The following is a 16,667-nucleotide window of genomic DNA, read 5'->3' as shown; positions in this document are numbered from 1 at the left end:
AGTTGCCATGCACCTGCATGCCACCTAGCAATCCACTTCCACTCCAGGTCCTCGGTTTATACTGTGTCTGATTTAATCATTGTCTTATCTGTGAAGCCTACTCTTTTCTGCACTGGGTCTTGGTGCAGTTTTCCATGTTTCAGATTCTCAATGTATGCAGAAAGGGTGGAGATATGTGCTGATGGTTTTTACATGTATATGGAATTAAATAAATGTGGTCGTTACTGAAATGTATTTTGTGTTAGGTTACAGTTTTAAGGTTTACCCTATAGAGATGTGCATTCACTAGGATGCTTCTGTCTTAAAAAAAGACTGAACCAAAGAAGGTTCTGTGCCTGAAGTTATATATATATATATATATATATATATATATATATATATATATATATATATATATATATATATATATATATATATATATATATATATATATATGAATATATATATAATTTATGGATTTCATACAATTGCTGTCAAAGTCTTTTTGTCTTTTTAATCCATAAATAATTGGATTAAATATTGCTGAACACAAACTTTCTGGCTAGAAAGTTTATCAAAGATGTCAAGGTAACGTTTAAGAAGTATGAAACTTTGATTCAGCAGAGCCCGTTCCACATGTGGCAGAGAAGACCCGGAGACAGACAACCAGTCGCTCTCACATCTTCACCTACAGGCAATTCAAAATCACCAGTTATTCTCACACAGAAGCTGAAGCCAGCCATGAACTATAAATATACAACCTTCTAGTTGTGAGGTGACAGTATTAACCGCTACTACGTTTTCTTTGTAAAATTAAATTTAATTATTTTTCTTTTTACTACAGGACAAATACACTAAAACCTTCTGGTAAAAAAAAAGTACATTTTCATATTAAAATACAAAAACTGCACAAAAATGTATCTTTATTTCTATCAATGTTTTTAAGATTGCATTCAACATGTCTGAGTCACCTTATCTAAGATGATAATCTTGTATGAGAGGATGCATGGAATTCCGACCATGACTTCTTATCCAGATTATGGTTTTCCAAGTTTTACTGCACGCAGGCTTAGTTTACAGTGAGACACTACACTGAATCAAACTGTAAAGGCTAGTGCTCGTTCTCATTCCTGGTAGCTCCTTGTCAGCTACATGTGTTCTTTTCTCATTTTTTTCATAGCTTTTTGAAACCTGAGATAAAGTTTTAGTCATTATTGACTCTTCCACCCGCCACAGCTGAAGAGGATCTCGGCTTGCCGGCACTTCAGATGTTCTAGTTGTTCCTCCAGTTGGTCAGAGGCATTCACAGTATCCTCAAAGTCCTGCAGCAGGACCCTGTTGCCCAGCAGCCCACGCTGCTCCTTCAACCTCAGGTTTTGTCTGTGCAGGCGACTGTTTTCTTGCTTGATCCTGGTTAGGTGGTCCCTCTTCCCAGCCACCACGGCCTCCACCTCAGTCAGTTGCTCTCTCTTCACCTTGACCTCCATCTGGCACCAGCGCAGCTTCTCCTTTATATGTGACAGGCACTGATACAAGAGAGACAACAAATATCACTGCTATTGCTCATAATGAAAGAAATTAGAAGCAATCTGTATCCATGGATTTGTCAGCATACCTCCAAGCTACTGCTGATCTTCTTCTGCAGCTTTACTGATCCCTCGTGCTGCTTTTCGGCTTGTTTTTTCTGCTCTAGCTTCTCAGCCTGCAGCTGCTCAAACTGGATCTGTATGGGGTCCCTGTCATGTTCCTCCCCACGGCGGAGCTCTGCCTCCAGCTTGCAAATCTTCATATTCAACTTGATGTGCTTCAGCCGCAGTTTGATCAGCTCATCCTGCCGAAGCTGTTCAGCTCGCAGAGACGCCTCCACTTTGGCCCGAGCTGCTTCTTTACCCTGGCGTCTGCTTAGCATCTTCACAGCTGTATCCTGTTTCAGTGCCATCAGTGCTCGCCATTCATCTTCCACCTGAGGATGAAGATGAGACCGTTTTTGAGTGCATTAACAGTTTGCTAAATAATTTTAATAACAGGGCTATATGTACAGTCACTGTATTTTCAGTGTATTTTTTATTAAAATGACAGCAGATTTTTACTTAGTTTCAAGTTATATTTAACAAACGGTCTTTGTGCATCTTCCACAGCTTCCACTGTGTCTGCACAGTTCAGTATGCACTGCACATCCATCCAGCTTCCCTGCAAGTGTGAATGTGTGGCTCACTTGTGCCAATTTTCCCTGCAGAGACTGAGGTATCATATAAAAGCTTTTCCCTTTTTCTAAACATGCAAAAATAATGATAAGAAAATGAATACATAAAAAATGATTTACTGTTTCATGCATGTACTATGCTAACGTCTGTGTGTCTAGTTCACCCATGTTTGAAGTGAAATTGAAGCCAACAAACACAAACAAACAAATAGATGGATTTCAGGTTCAAATGCAGCTAATCGGACTGCTGAACTGAAATATATCACCTTTTGCCCTTACAGAGCACTGTACTCATTCCATTAAAGTCGTATTTTTGTTGTGGACAGAATTCTCCAACACACACAATTACAAAAATAACACAATTGTAAGTGTTATCAACTTAATTAGGGTTGTAAGTCTTTCAATCATTTTGATCCACAATGACTGGAAACTGGAAAATTTTGCCATATCAAAACTGTGATTTTAAAATCTACTTACTTTTGTTTGTGCTTTTAACATTGAATTCATATTTAAAATTAAGGACAACACTAATGAACAGGAGCCTGTATAGGCTACATTAAAAACAGTCTCAAGAAAAGATAAGTGTGCCCCTGTGAAGACAGAATCAAAGCTGCTCTCTTTTCCTCATTTGTCCGCCTATCTTGCAGATACATTTCAGTGGGTGTTACTGTGAACAGCAAGAACGGGGGCAGAACTGTGCTCATATTTGTGAGCAACTGAAAATGTTTTTGGCTCTTCTTTCTTGTACCTTAAGTGCATCAATTTCAGGTGACAAAAGATCATCGATTTAATTAATCCTCTGTTGTTGTAATTTAGGCTCCTTTTTAAATACAGGCTGAGGAATGACTGAAGATTTCAGAAAGAAGCAGCTTTCTCTGCACATCTACTCTCAACAATGGCAGTAAAGTTGTAGCAAATCTAATCTCATGGAAAATAAATGACTTTGATCTCTCGGGACTGTAATAAGTGCAGCTATTGTTCTGTTTGGCCTGTAAGAAGAGGCCTTATGGTGTAGACTGTGAATCATAATTTACATAACAAGTTTCTTCCTAAAAGGTGTTGTGGGTTTGGTGTCCAAACAAAGAAGTGTGAAGCTGTTAAACAAGTCATCAAGTCAGTGATGGAGCCTAAAGTAGGTTCAAAGACATGTAAAATAATGCCTCCAGGGCAATCAGCATCAGCGTTTTTTGTTTTTTGATTTTTTTAGGATTTACATTTAAAGTGTAAAATGAAACTCCAGTTCCTGACAGAAACTGTGGCTTTCTTCAGTTAACTAAAGTTTTTTTCTTTTTCTTTTAAATCTACAATGTATTTAGTCACATAAACACTTTATATCACATTGTTGTTATTTTTAAAAGTGGACCTAAATGTGCCTGTTGAAAATGTGTCTTTGCAGAACAGACAGAATCCAGCTTTCTGGAAAATCCAACTTACAAGCAACAGGAGTGAGTGATTAAAGTCTTAGCAATTTTTAGACCATCTGATTGATGAAAGGTTAAAGGTTTCAGTTTTTTACAATCCTTCTGGCTTGTTTAAGGGTTAAGATTCGGAGTCAAGGTTACCTGTGCGTCCTGTCCGATGACAAAAGTTATGCCACAGCAACACCAGTAGAGTCATGAAGGCAGAAGTTATAAAACCCGCTTTAGGGCAGAGTGTGTTTCTTTCCAACTGTCAAGTGCTTGCGACTAAAAAAGCGACTGGACTTCTTTAAGTTTGTTGAAGATGATTCAGCTCTCATTCGATAAGCTTCTTGAGTTCTAAGATCAAAGATGGAGAGTCAGAAGTATTTAAGCCCTTGATTATGTGGCTCACCACATGAGCTAAGGTGTGAAAACGGGTGTGTGTGATATCTGCAGAGGTTTGGATGAAACCATTGGGAGATATTACCTCAAACTATCATGTGGTGCTTGGGAAGGTATCTCAAAAATGGATTATAGATGGCAAACAGTTGGAGTCGTAAGCCACCTCCTCTGTTCAAAGAGGGTCGTTAATAACAGTTGGACACAGATGATTTCTTTCACTCCTCTTTAGAATCAAAATGTAAACATTAGCATCCTTGAACGAGTGACCTTTGTCCTTTAGATGCAGATGTATCTAAAGGTTCTGATTGGGGCTTTCAGTAAATTTCCACTAAATTATAGCCAGTATTTGCCCCCTCCAGGCCCAACGCTGGTAACAGAAGTGGGATGCAGATAAAGATTGAGTGGGGAACAATGAAGTGTGAAACAACTACTGATTAGTAAACGACACTTGACCTGTTGAATAGTAGTCGAAAAGGATTCTGTCTGAAAGCATAAAAAAACAGAGACAGAATTTTTAATGAAATCAGACCCATCTGATTTCTTTCAGTTTTTATGAACATTGGAGTTAAACCAAACAACAATAAATCACATCATCTATGACCTACCAGATACCGAGAGAGACTGAAGCTTTAATAGACTGGAAGTTTAATTGTTATTGTGCTACTGCAGATGTGAATATGGGATGTAAAACTGTGCTTTAATGTAAAAAACACAATCCCTTAAAACAACACCAACCTTGCCCAGCTGCTCCTGGGACTGTAGCCTCAGGTCCTCTGCCTGACGCTGGGCTGCCTCTGATTCAGCACGGAGCTGCTGCTTCAGGTCAGTCAGGGTGTTGATGTACCTCTCGTACTCCTGCAGGTGCTCTGACACAGGCTTCTCACCCTCCAGCTGGACACTGTCCCCAGCCTTCTTGAAGTATTGTGCCAGTTTCATCTGCAGCTGGCTGCTGTTATGCCTGGCCTTATCTCGCTCGTTGCACACCTCCTGGAGGAGCTGTCTATATTCTTTGTACTTTATGTTTAGTTTTTGTGCACATGCAGATGTGGCTCCCTCTTTTTCAGCCTCTTCATCTTCGTGGTGTGGAGGGCTGGAGATCTCCGTGTCCTGAGTCTCAGGATGTAGCTTCAGAGCGTCATCGTGGTAAGTGCTGTTCATCTCAGACACCACACTTTCTTCGTGGCACAGTGGCTGTTCTTTGACTTTAGTCATCACATCAAACTCAGTGCAGAGCTCATCTTCACTTTTGGCTTCTGGTTCAAAAGCGGCGGCCTCTTCAGCAGAGAACTCTTCTGTGACTTTCCTGCTGTCACAGTGCTTTTCTTCAGGGTCTGATGTGGGCATTTCAGCTGAGACAGCTTCATTTTTATCCCCACTAACAGAAATAAAATTCTCCTCTGTGTCTCTGTCACTGTGAATTCTTACCTTATTTTCTCCCTCTCCCGCCTCTTTGTCCATTTTTAATAATATTTACTTTGTATACAGAGGTAAGGCTCGTGCAGTTCTGTGGTCAATGAAACTGTTCGTTTTGTTTCGGTTGTCCTGGAAACTAAGCAGAAGAGCCAATCACAGGAGCCCTGACCCATTCTCATTAATATTTATAAGCAGGATGTGAGTAGCTCGCGCTGCGAGGCTCGCTGTACGCAGGCGCGAAGGTTTGCCTCCAACAACAAGAAGCAGACGCCAGGCAAGATGGCCGACTTGGGGAAGAAGTACTGCGTTAACTGCCTTGCAGATGTTACAAACCTGCGGCTTCGCTGCACCGAGTGCCCTGATATCGAGCTGTGCCCAGAGTGCTTCTCAGCGGGCGCCGAAATCGGTAATCACCGGAGATGGCACGGCTACCAGCAGGTCGACGGCGGTCGGTTCTCTCTCTGGGGTACAGAGGCAGAAGGAGGGTGGACCAGCAGGGAAGAGCAGTCGCTACTCGATGCTATCGAGCAGTATGGATTTGGAAACTGGGTACATCACTTTTTAAGTTATTTTTCTGACCTTTAGAGCTTTCTATACAAATTCATAGGAGTTGCGTTGTGTCTAGTGCTTAGAAAAGAAAAGAAAAAACAAGAGCAGTGGGCTTGTAGCGGTAATATAAGAATAACGCTAATGACCTTTAAGATAAAAAAAAGATTTTTTTTCTTCTTATTTTCGTTGTTATCGTTTTACATAATTTTCGAGACGTTAAAAACAGAAGAAAAGCCTGAATAAAATAGATTTGAGAATAGTGTTACAATTTACTTTAAGAAACGTGGAATGTCAACAACACGTCGCATAAAAAGGAAAAATAATCGTAATTATCACTCAATAATTGTATTGCTCCGAGTCACAAAACAACAAGGGGCAAAACAGGAAGCAAATAAGTAAGGAAAAACTATATTGTTATGTAGTAAGTAGTAATTAACTCCTTATTAACTGAAACCTAACCTGAAACTTGTGTTACAATGCAGCATATTAAAGAAACATGTAAAGTGTATCAACCTCTGAATTAAATGTGTACCAAAGACCAACTATTTTGATATCGGACTAATGGAATATACACAAATGTTACATTTTTTCCATAATATCCCACGAATCCTTGAGTCACAGTGCTTTTTAGTGCCTACTCTATTAGCACAAAAAAAAAGAAAACAGCACAAGAAAGACCACAGAGATGCTTGTGGATGTAGTGATGGAGGGTATGCAGAGGGTTGGTGTGACTATAGGGAGAGGGGGAGATGGAGGCGGAAGATCTGCTTTAGCGCCCCCTGAAACAAAGTCAGAAGACAAGGAAAGGGAAAATAAAGAATAGTTCTGTGTAAACACAAAAGGCAAAGTAATGTAACTGTAATTAAATCTCATTTTTCATAATGCAAAAGCGTATCAATCTATTTTGTTATCAACTTATCCATCTCAAGGTCAGGAGAGGGTTGAAGCCTATCCCAGGGGTCAAAGGGCCAAAAACCAAGGCTAACATTTAAGAGTGGAATAGTGTCACGAAAGGTTTGCTGGACATGTTACAGATATGCAGTTATCTTGTTGTACAAACCAACCACCACCAAGTGATGTTTAATTTACTCAAGTGTAAAATCAGAAAAAATGCACAGACATCTGTTAATGTACAGACTCCTCTTAAGTATATGTGGACCAGTTACACTTCACCTCCAAAGCCCCATTTACAGTCAATTACAAAGTGCATATGGCTTATGTGTAGCATATTAGAATATTTGTCTGTGTAAAATAAATTATATTAAGTTTGACTTACTTGGAAGTTTTTAGATAAAATTATGCACCCCTATAATGCATCAGAAAATGTACATTTTCAAATATTTCATGGTGAAATAACCCAAAATTGAAAAGCAGAAAATATGAATATTTAAATATCAATGATGAGAATTCTAAACCATTTTCTCTTGAACAGCTAAGCAGATTGTTTGAGCATCACTTTTTCATCTTCTAGTATAACATAGAAAAATATAATGGTGTAGGTGTCCTCTTAGTAACAACTTCCTTTTTGTGACCTTTCAGGAGGACATGGCCGATCATGTTGGAGCATCCCGGACTCCTCAGGAAGTCATGGAACATTATGTCACCATGTACATCCATGGAAACCTGGGGAAGGCCTGTATCCCTGACAGTATTCCAAACCGGGTGACCGACCACACCTGCCCGAGCGGAGGGCCCCTGTCGCCCAGCCTGACCACTCCGCTCCCTCCGCTGGATATCAGCTTGGTGGAGCAACAGCAGCTGGGCTACATGCCACTACGTGACGACTATGAGATTGAGTATGACCAGGACGCGGAGAAGCTCATCAGTGGACTGTGTGTCAACTACGATGATGAGGACGTGGAAATTGAAATGAAGCGCGCCCATGTGGACATGTATGTGCGTAAGCTCAGAGAACGCCAGCGGCGTAAGAACATCGCTCGTGACTACAACCTGGTGCCTTCATTTTTGGGCCGAGATAAGAAGGACAAGGAGAAGGACAAAACAGGGATGTTGGGAGTCGTAGGAAGTGCAGCTGGTGTGAGTGGGACAGGGGCTGGTGGTGGTGCAGTCGGATCAGGATCCATGACGGCATCGGGAGCAGGTCCTCTCCCAAGTACACCTAAAAGAAAAATCACCAAGGAAGAGAAGGAGCAGCGGGTGAGGCTGCGAGCGCTTTGCCAGTTCATGGCCCATCGGGAGTTTGAAGAGTTCTTTGAGAACATGCATAAAGAGCGAGTGCTGAGGGCCAAGGTGCGCGAGCTCCAGCGCTACCGCCGAAACGGCATCACACGCCTGGAGGAGTCTGCGGAATACGAAGCAGCACGCCACAAACGGGAGAAACGCAAGGAGAACAAAAGTGTGGTCACCTCAAAGCGGGGCAGCTCGGGAGGAGGAGGGCTTGGTTCTGGGATGGGGCTCGGGGGTGGAGCTGGAGGAGGAGGAGGCGTTGCTGGAGGACTAGGGGTTGGAGGTGGGATCAAAGAAGAGGGCAAAGATGGTGAGTTCGCTGCCATTGAGAATCTGACAGGCTTCGAGCTGCTGTCAGACAGGGAGAAGGTGCTGTGCAACTCTCTCAACCTCAGCCCGGCACGCTACCTGACTGTCAAAACCATCATCATCAAAGATCACCTGCAGAAAAGGCAGGGCATTCCCGCCAAGAGCCGAATGCCCAGCTACCTGGATAAGGTTCTTAAGAAGCGCATTCTCACCTTCCTCACAGAAAGTGGCTGGATATCCCGAGACACCTCTTAGCAGTCCATCGTTGCTCAGGAAATTATAAACAGATAAGCTATAAGCGCTGGAGGCAGGAAAAACTACTGGTTTTCACCATTTTTTTTTTCAGGAGTGACCTTGTAAATATGTACATTGAAAAGAAATAAGATTCCCAACTGGAGAAAAAAATATTTTCATATAAGGGCAAGGAACAAAACTGCCTATATTTTTGCATTTGGAAAGGAACAGGGGATTAATACAGCTGTGTGGGTTACAGTACTTTCTATTCTAAATGTTTTGACAAAATAATAACTGCAGTGTTAACACTTGCAGGTATTACAGAGCTGTTTTTGGTGTTGTTACAGCAGGTACACTGAAGGTAGAAATAATGTAATGAATGCAACTGGCGACAGGACAAACAACCTTCATGCTGAAAAAAAAAGTAAATAACAAAATTGGATTTGATGATAAACTCTTATCCCATTGGTGGCTGCAAAATAAGGTGATTGGGGAAAAAACACAAAGAAAAAAGCTCCAAAAACCAGGGTTTGCCCATAACCTGGCTGGTTTTAGCGCAAACTTAATTAGATAGCCTAATATTAGTTAGAGCGGGCTCGCTGAAGTTTACAGTCATTATCGGCCTATCAGAGTTTGCAGTTTGCACCAAATGCCGAGTACAATAATGAATACAAAAAGATAAGTTTCCACAGGTCCCTTCGACTTCATTCCTACCCATACCTTTCGGTGGATGTCATTGCTAGCCTATCACTGCTTACTTAGATTAGCTAGAGCTTGACCTGCTGCAGGTGGCTGATTGCTGTATATCTTCCCCCAAATTTATTTTACCAAATATCGATGCAGAAATTTAATTTAGAGTTTTTGCAGGAGAGTGTGCTCCAACATCCATCCCATACAATACTCCCAGTACATGTAGCAGAGTAGAAACTAGTTTGAGGAATACATTGCTGGATAATTAAAGCGAAGCAAAACAAAAAACGACACCCGTTATTGTCCCTTTTGTAATGTAACTAACATAAAGAATTTATATGTGTATATTTATATTAAACAAATATTGACCAGTATATCAATATTGGAATCTTTTCTTATTCCTAAACATGACCCTTAAAAATCCACTAAGGCTAATATCAGCAGTGTCACCGCAGGTTTGAAAAAAATGACAAGAAATGCCAAAGAAGAGATCATAGTCAACGCCAGTCACACTCTGTCCACCAGAGGGCACTGCCAGGCTTATTTTTAACCTGTAAAAAGTCCAACTCAGAATGTATTTTTGTTTGATAGCTAATTTAAAAAGATCCTGTTTAAATATTTTTTTTAAACAAATTTAAGTTAAAATTATGTATGGCTTACATTTGTTTTAAAGCCCCTAAAGTCTCAGCGTGAAGTATTTTCTATATTTAAAAAGAATATTTTCATTCAACCTTCTATGTTGTAGAAAAGGTAAGTGGAGCGATTTGATTGACTGCGTCAGCAGCCCACCAATAACTGTTGTATTCCTTTTAGTTTGTCCTGAGGAAAGTGTGGGTTCAGCTTTAAAACTTTAAATATTTTACAGTCCACGTGCTGTACTACAGATGATAGGACTTTAAAAGTACAAGACTGCTGTTTACCGAGTGAGTACACAGAGCTAATACATCATCACAACGTTGCAACTTAAGGTTTAAGGTTCAATAGTCTTATAGCTGACCACATTTACAGCTGCCCAACAAGGCTGATGTGCAGCCTATCAATATGCTTTCACTTCACTTTTTACATTGGCTAAAAGTAGAAGCATAACAGTGGCACTGTGTGGCATTATTTTCTTTTGTATTACTTTTTTTGGCGACCCAAGCTGAAAATTAGTTGTCTCACAGCTGAAGCAGGAGTACGTTTAAAAACAAAAGAATTAGAAGGACAAGAGGTAGTGTGGGTGTTACCTGTGCTGGAAAATGTCTAGATTCACATTCTCTTCTTTTCTTTGTCTGTAGCTGACTAAAATTTAGCTTCCTGGATGGAGTGGGGAAAGTCATGCAGGGCATTGTTTTTGTAGTGTCGCTTTAAACGTGGAGCGTTGCGTTGTTTTGTTTATTACAATGTAGCGTCTAAGATTGTAAGGTTCCGGTCTAAGCTTGAGGATCATTTGTGCAGGGTGTTAAATTTCACTTACATGTTAACAACATTCGTGGCCAAAGGAGCTTCATTATGCTAAATGCTACAGCTGATTTTTTTGATTGTCAACAAAGTCTTATGAAAAGACCCTGACAATCAGTCAGTGTATCACACAAATAGTGTGTCTGTTGCACTGATGAGTACAAACAGTCCAACGTACATTGTCCGCCTGTAACCAGCTAGAGTACCAAATGTGTATCGATCTGCAGCAGGAAATAGTCCCTCTTATTTAAAGTATGCAGAAAACACTGAAAATTTTTCATTCAAGCAGATTTCTTTAGGTCATGGATATTGTTTTCGGGTCCACTCCTGTACATTGTTGTAACCCTTAGCTAACATGTTCCTACTGGATTTGAATGTGTTCATTGGCTGTAGTGGGTTTCCAGAAGATGCTGGTTGAACGTTAGATGAGTGTTCTGTTGATTTTGCAAAATGATATAATAAGCATTTTTCAGAGCCTCTGGCCCAGAATGTTTTTCGAAGGTGATGCTGAAACCAACTGGTCATTTTTCTTTAATTGTCACTTTTTCTTTTTTTCAGGTTTGCACGTGCAACTAACTGTTCTAGATTGTTCCAAAATGGTGTGTTTTGATATTAAAGTCTCCATCGAAAATGTGGAAACTGAAGAATTTTTGTTCTCATTGGGGAAAATACTTTTTGTAAGGGGGATTTGCTGACTTTACATTACCAAATGTAAATATCTTTATAAGATAAATTTTAGGGGAGGGGAGAACTATGCTGACCTGTGAAATGTACAGTATTTTATGTCATGAAATTTTTATAGCTTTTTGTAATTAAAAAAAAAAAGTTTTTGGAATCGCAAAGAAGAAGAGGTTTTGGTTCTAGTCGTGGCATGCTGTCGAGCTGTCCTAAATCTTGTTGCCCGTCTCATTATGTTGAGTTGTTTTGCTGTTCTGTTACTTTGTTGTTGAAAATGACAAAGTATCTGTGGAGATGTATTAAAAGTGCAAATACTTTATCATTCTAAGTGGTCGTGTTTCAGTGTAAATGTGATCTTTCAAAAACTAGCACAAAATGCCAGAATTGTTTGAGTCACAAAGAGAGGGTTTGTTACTTGTATAGCTGACCGAACGTCCACACCAGGGCAGAATATAAATGAGGTGACAGAAGTTTCAATGATCCCTTTCACTGGAAAAGAAGACTTGATATGAGAAAGCAAGAATAGAATGGACAACTGTAGTAACGTGTCAACCATGCCATAAAAAATGTAAGAATTAAAACTAAACGCGCTATATAAATGCAATCCATTATTAATATTATTATTAAACTGAAAAGGAAGAAAAATAAGTTTCTTAAGGAAATTTTTTTTTATTTTTTACTGTAATCATCCTGTCCTGCTGATTTAAATGACTAAATGACCTCCTCAACATGTCTTGAAGTCCTCCAGAGGCCTGGTAATGAACTAATCATTTGATTCAGGTGTGTTGACCCAGGGTGAGATGTAAAACCTGCAGGACAGCAGCCTTTGAGGCCTGGAGTTGGATACCCCTGCCCTAGGGCATTGCCATTCTGGTGATCTGAAAATGTACACACAATGAGAAAAAGGGTGGCTCTGACTCAGAAGCTGGGGAAGACTGTCATTCCCACAATGAAGCACATCTTGCTATGTCTGCATACATGATGTTTATTTTGCACATTTAAAAAAAATGAAGTGATATTTAATCATATGAGAAATTAGCAGCTGAAACCTTGAATTTTGTAACTAAAGTAAGTCACAAGCATGACTTCTTTACAGTGCTTTGTGGAACCAGAACTTCCCCCTGCTGGCCACGGGAAACAAAGCTTTAAGGGACTTCCACAGTGACCTACTTTTCAGATCTGGGAAGCATATACATCTTTTAGTTAGTTTATGGAACAAATAAAAGTACAGACAGCTTTACAAGCTTACTCTGGTATTAAAGAAACCTAAGGTCAGTTCTGGAGTTATAAATGCATTAGATATTAGAATGGACACAACTGCTAATTATATCCTTGAGAGAAAATAATAATAATTAATTAATTACAGATGTAAACTGATTAGGGACTCTGAACTGGTTGCATGAGCTACCTGCACCTTTCATTAAAATGCAGTCCATTAAAGATGTGTGTAAAAGCCAAACACTACCACAATAAGGATTTCAAAATTGACCAGTTTATTTGGATGCAATGACAATTTGGACAAAAAGGTCCATATACAGAATTCTTCTACTGGACAGATAAAGCTCTCACATCACAGTCCACCACAACTCTGGGAGAGATGTTACACTGGCTGAAGTTGGCTTACCCCACCTGATCACATCCACAATACCAGGATTACTTTAACAGGGCTGATAGAAAGCCGCTATCAGCACAGTGCAAATGTCAACCTTCCTATCATTTCCTGTTGTGCTGTTCTTTCACTTTCTCACAAAATGAAACTAATTATTATTCTAATATATGGTTATTAATATGAGCATTTTACAATGAAGTCTGGAATGATAACAACATTAACCACTTTGTGAACATATTTTATACCTCATCTCTGCCCAAAAAGTCTTGCAAGCAGGGGTTCACGATCTCACTTCATACTTTTTCTTATCATTTATAGTTCTGAAAACTATGTATATGAATACCTGTCCTTGTTTCCTTGATCAAAAGACAAAGATCACAACTTGCATGACTAATGAAGAAAAAAAAAATCCTGTGCGATACATGGTGTATCTGTTAAAAACTGTTGGACACTGTCCAGATACAAAGTTCAGCTGGGCTCCCCTTCTCTTTGAGGCACCTTAGGAAGGGGAAGTGTGGACAGACGTGAGAAGATGATGGTAGGGTGCCTTGAGCAGTCTGCTGAGCCTGAGGTCAACCAACAGTCAGGAAAGAAATACTAATCCCGCTCTGTTACAGACTTACAGTGTCAGTTCTAGAGAGCTTTGGCTACACCCACCAAAGCTGGTCTGAGGGTACGACCATGAAGCTTGTAGCCCACTTTGGTCACTACAGCAACAGTGCCAGGCTCTTTACCCTCGACAGGGGCGTGGAATAGGGCCTCATGCTCATAGGGGTCAAATTTCTGGCCATCTGGGTTGAGCTTGATGAGGCCGTGCTTGGTGAACACCTTCTGGATCTGGACCTCGGTCATCACCAGGCCGTCGTACAGGTTCTTCAGGTGAGGGTTCTGGCTTGTCACCTCCTCCTTGGGCACGCTCTCTGTGGCCTTCTCTAAAATGTCTGCAACTTCCAGCAGGTCCTTGCAGAAGCTCTGGATCCCTAGTGAGGGTAAGATGTTGGATAATTATTCAGGTTACACCTTCAATTATATTGCATTTTTCTATCAACAATCAACTCTAACCTTGTATCATTTTTAAACTACTCAGCATTTTCTTGAGTCATTTTGAGTATAACCTAGCAACATATACCAAAGTCTAAAAGATATGATGTCACTATACAAAAACAACTGGATTAAACCACATAAGAAAATCCTTTTTCTAACAAGGCTAAAGTTGACCTCTTCTGACATCTTGTGGTAGGAACATGCAACAGCAGATCATTTTAGCCTTACAACCTAACAGTGCATCATGTGCACCTGTTTACTCACCGCATTGCACATTGATGGTTTATACTAGTGATAAGGGTGTAAATAGGTGCTGCAGTGATGACTGATAAGAATCTCCATTTAGACAAAACCTCCACATCAGCATTGGTGAAGGAAGAGAAGTTGTCAAAACCAGAAGCAGAGAAATCCCTTTTTCCGCTCATAGAAAGTCTCAAACTATTGCTATGTTCATGTGCTCATGTCTTCAACCTGGCTGCAACAGCAGCAACAAAGTGTGTGAGGTTACAAAAACCAAAGCCAAAGGGTATTGAACCAGCTGAAACGACATCGAGGCAGTGGCTTGCACCAACAGATCCAGCGTCCACAGGTGCAAACTCAAAGCCTAAATGGAAACAAGGCCTTACCATATAATTTAGCGTCCTCTATCATCTTCTGAGTTCTCGTCCTGAGGTTCTCTGTGTCTGCCAATGCCCTCTTGTACTTTTCCTGGAAACAAAGGTGGAAACAAACTGCTGATTAAAAACTGCACTTACATTTGTTAAGCCCCTTTATAAAGGCTATAATGTTCTATCACTAAGACTAAAACTCATTTGAACTCAAAAGGGCCAAATACTTTAATCACATGCCCACTGGAGAATCCAAGCCTTTTATTTTGAGTGATAGATTATAAATGTATGTGCTGCTCTGTGAAGAACAGTAACTTCACAAAGAACAGCTAACTTGACAAAAGCTGAAGTACAGAAAAAGGTATCGACATGGTAATGTTTATACCAGGTCAGTGTAACTTTGGTAACCACTGAACTGGAGGCTGATCTGCAGCCCACACTGACTTACTGTCATGTCCTTGAGCTGATCCTCCAGCTGGGTTTTCTCCTCCATTAGGGATTTCTCTGTTGGGCTTGGTTCTGGCTTCTCAGCCTCCTCCTCTGACCCGTGGCCATTCTTCTGCTGGGTGGCCATGCACAACAATCGTGGAGACCCCCTGGGTGGCAAGGACACTTAAATTTTAGCAAGATTTACACCATATATGCACCACAGAGACTTTATTGGACGTGGCCAAAGCACTTTGATGTACAGTGCTAAAATATTTCTTAGTCCATAACTTGTGTTACTCTAAGCACTTTGATAACAGAAACCTGAAAAAGAGCTAATACAAATGTTTCCTCATAGCATACAAGGGTGTGAAAATGACACATTCAGTGTCCCCATATGAACACAATTTTAATATTCTTCAGCAAGCCATTTAAAGTCATTGTATAGGTGTACTAAATACATAAGACATTAAATATCAATTCAACTGGTAGAGGATCAACTTAGAATTTCTGCCACTCAATGATAAATGCCTAGTATGTCATATATGTCAGCCTTATTTTGTTAAACTCATTGCAACAGCCCATTTCGCGGGATATGTGCATCTTTCTCTAGCCACGAGGAAAGTTTGGAGACCTGACGCTAATCTTGACATTACATTATTTAATGTAACACGAAGTTATAGTTACACAAGAGGGGCTTGTGTAAGGAAGGTATCTACATATATGAAATTAGTTTGGTCCATACGCATTGCGTCAAGTCCCACATAGAAACACAGAAGACGGTGTAGTACATTAAAGAGATCAAATAAATACAACTTTAAAAATCCCACGTCCACAACAGCGTGTGTAACAGACCCCTGGATATTTACTGTAGCATGGACTACTTTCAGGATACGTCAGGTTATGTCATCATCCTCCAGTTTCTAGGGATTACACACCTATACGGTGATTGGGCTTCAGTTTGACCCACTATATTACCAAACATACGTATTTAAGCGTTTCTTTGATCTGGATTTTCACGTTAATGATAACTGTGGGGACTATTTAACCCTACAAAAGCTAACTCTGCTAGCCATCACCTGACCAATGAAAGCCTGTCGTTACTGTAAAAACGCCCATGTTAGGGGACGTAACTCACCAATAAATACTCCTTACCTTGTTAGCGCAGGCGAAGCTACAAAAGAGTAGCTCTGTCTAACTGCTCGTACACACCAGCTCGCCATTTTCAGAATAATTAGCTGTGCAGTTCAAACCTCCTTGTAAAACACGCTGACGGGACGTACAACCCTGCTGTCAGCAGCGTGGAATTCGCACCAATCACTGACAAGTAAAAAGACCCACTCTCGCAGATGGCCAATCGTGTTTATTAAAGCGTTTGACGACATAATATAGTTCGGTTGAGTTGAAGTTAAAGGTGAAAAATGCATAGGAGAGCAAGGACAGTTTTTTTTAAACCCCTATCAAACAGAAGGTTACTCATCGCTTGGTTATTCAAC

The 16,667-nt window shown here is 40.3% G+C and overlaps 3 protein-coding genes across 3 annotated transcripts; 1 reads left to right on the top strand and 2 right to left on the bottom strand.

The window, feature by feature from the left end:
- Window positions 1-885: 885 nt before the first annotated feature.
- cfap184 (cilia and flagella associated protein 184) lies at window positions 886-5,651 on the bottom strand. The gene is made up of 3 exons (XM_026160548.2): window positions 4,720-5,651; window positions 1,595-1,942; window positions 886-1,505 (listed from the first exon to the last, which is right to left on the bottom strand). The coding sequence occupies exons 1-3, from the start codon at window positions 5,440-5,442 to the stop codon at window positions 1,191-1,193; spliced, it is 1,386 nt and encodes a 461-aa protein (XP_026016333.2). The 5' UTR covers window positions 5,443-5,651; the 3' UTR covers window positions 886-1,190.
- Window positions 5,652-5,676: 25 nt separating this feature from the next.
- Window positions 5,677-8,822, top strand: tada2b (transcriptional adaptor 2B). Its single transcript, XM_026160535.2, has 2 exons — window positions 5,677-5,946; window positions 7,486-8,822. The coding sequence occupies exons 1-2, from the start codon at window positions 5,677-5,679 to the stop codon at window positions 8,695-8,697; spliced, it is 1,482 nt and encodes a 493-aa protein (XP_026016320.1). The 3' UTR covers window positions 8,698-8,822.
- Window positions 8,823-12,960: 4,138 nt separating this feature from the next.
- Window positions 12,961-16,504, bottom strand: grpel1 (GrpE-like 1, mitochondrial). Its single transcript, XM_026160554.2, has 4 exons — window positions 16,327-16,504; window positions 15,194-15,341; window positions 14,764-14,845; window positions 12,961-14,073 (listed from the first exon to the last, which is right to left on the bottom strand). The coding sequence occupies exons 1-4, from the start codon at window positions 16,392-16,394 to the stop codon at window positions 13,727-13,729; spliced, it is 645 nt and encodes a 214-aa protein (XP_026016339.1). The 5' UTR covers window positions 16,395-16,504; the 3' UTR covers window positions 12,961-13,726.
- Window positions 16,505-16,667: the final 163 nt, after the last annotated feature.

The sequence above is a fragment of the Astatotilapia calliptera genome, chromosome 3 (assembly GCF_964374335.1).
Source record: "Astatotilapia calliptera chromosome 3, fAstCal68.1, whole genome shotgun sequence".
Taxonomy (NCBI): domain Eukaryota; kingdom Metazoa; phylum Chordata; class Actinopteri; order Cichliformes; family Cichlidae; genus Astatotilapia; species Astatotilapia calliptera.
The sequence above is the reverse complement of the archived record's forward strand: the minus strand, read 5'-3'. Positions and strand labels throughout refer to the sequence as shown.

Bases quoted from the DNA above. Each gene is read 5' to 3' on its own strand.
- grpel1 (XM_026160554.2), bottom strand. From the start codon at position 16,394: ATGGCGAGCTGGTGTGTACGAGCAGTTAGACAGAGCTACTCTTTTGTA. The intron at 15,342-16,326 runs GTAAGGAGTATT...CTTGCCACCCAG, and splicing joins GCTTCGCCTGCGCTAACAAG to GGGGTCTCCACGATTGTTGT. The intron at 14,846-15,193 runs GTAAGTCAGTGT...CTTTGTTTCCAG, and splicing joins ATCAGCTCAAGGACATGACA to GAAAAGTACAAGAGGGCATT.
- cfap184 (XM_026160548.2), bottom strand. From the start codon at position 5,442: ATGGACAAAGAGGCGGGAGAGGGAGAAAATAAGGTAAGAATTCACAGT. The intron at 1,943-4,719 runs GTTGGTGTTGTT...CTTCATCCTCAG, and splicing joins CCCAGGAGCAGCTGGGCAAG to GTGGAAGATGAATGGCGAGC. The intron at 1,506-1,594 runs GTATGCTGACAA...CTCTTGTATCAG, and splicing joins AGATCAGCAGTAGCTTGGAG to TGCCTGTCACATATAAAGGA.
- tada2b (XM_026160535.2), top strand. From the start codon at position 5,677: ATGGCCGACTTGGGGAAGAAGTACTGCGTTAACTGCCTTGCAGATGTT. The intron at 5,947-7,485 runs GTACATCACTTT...GTGACCTTTCAG, and splicing joins AGTATGGATTTGGAAACTGG to GAGGACATGGCCGATCATGT.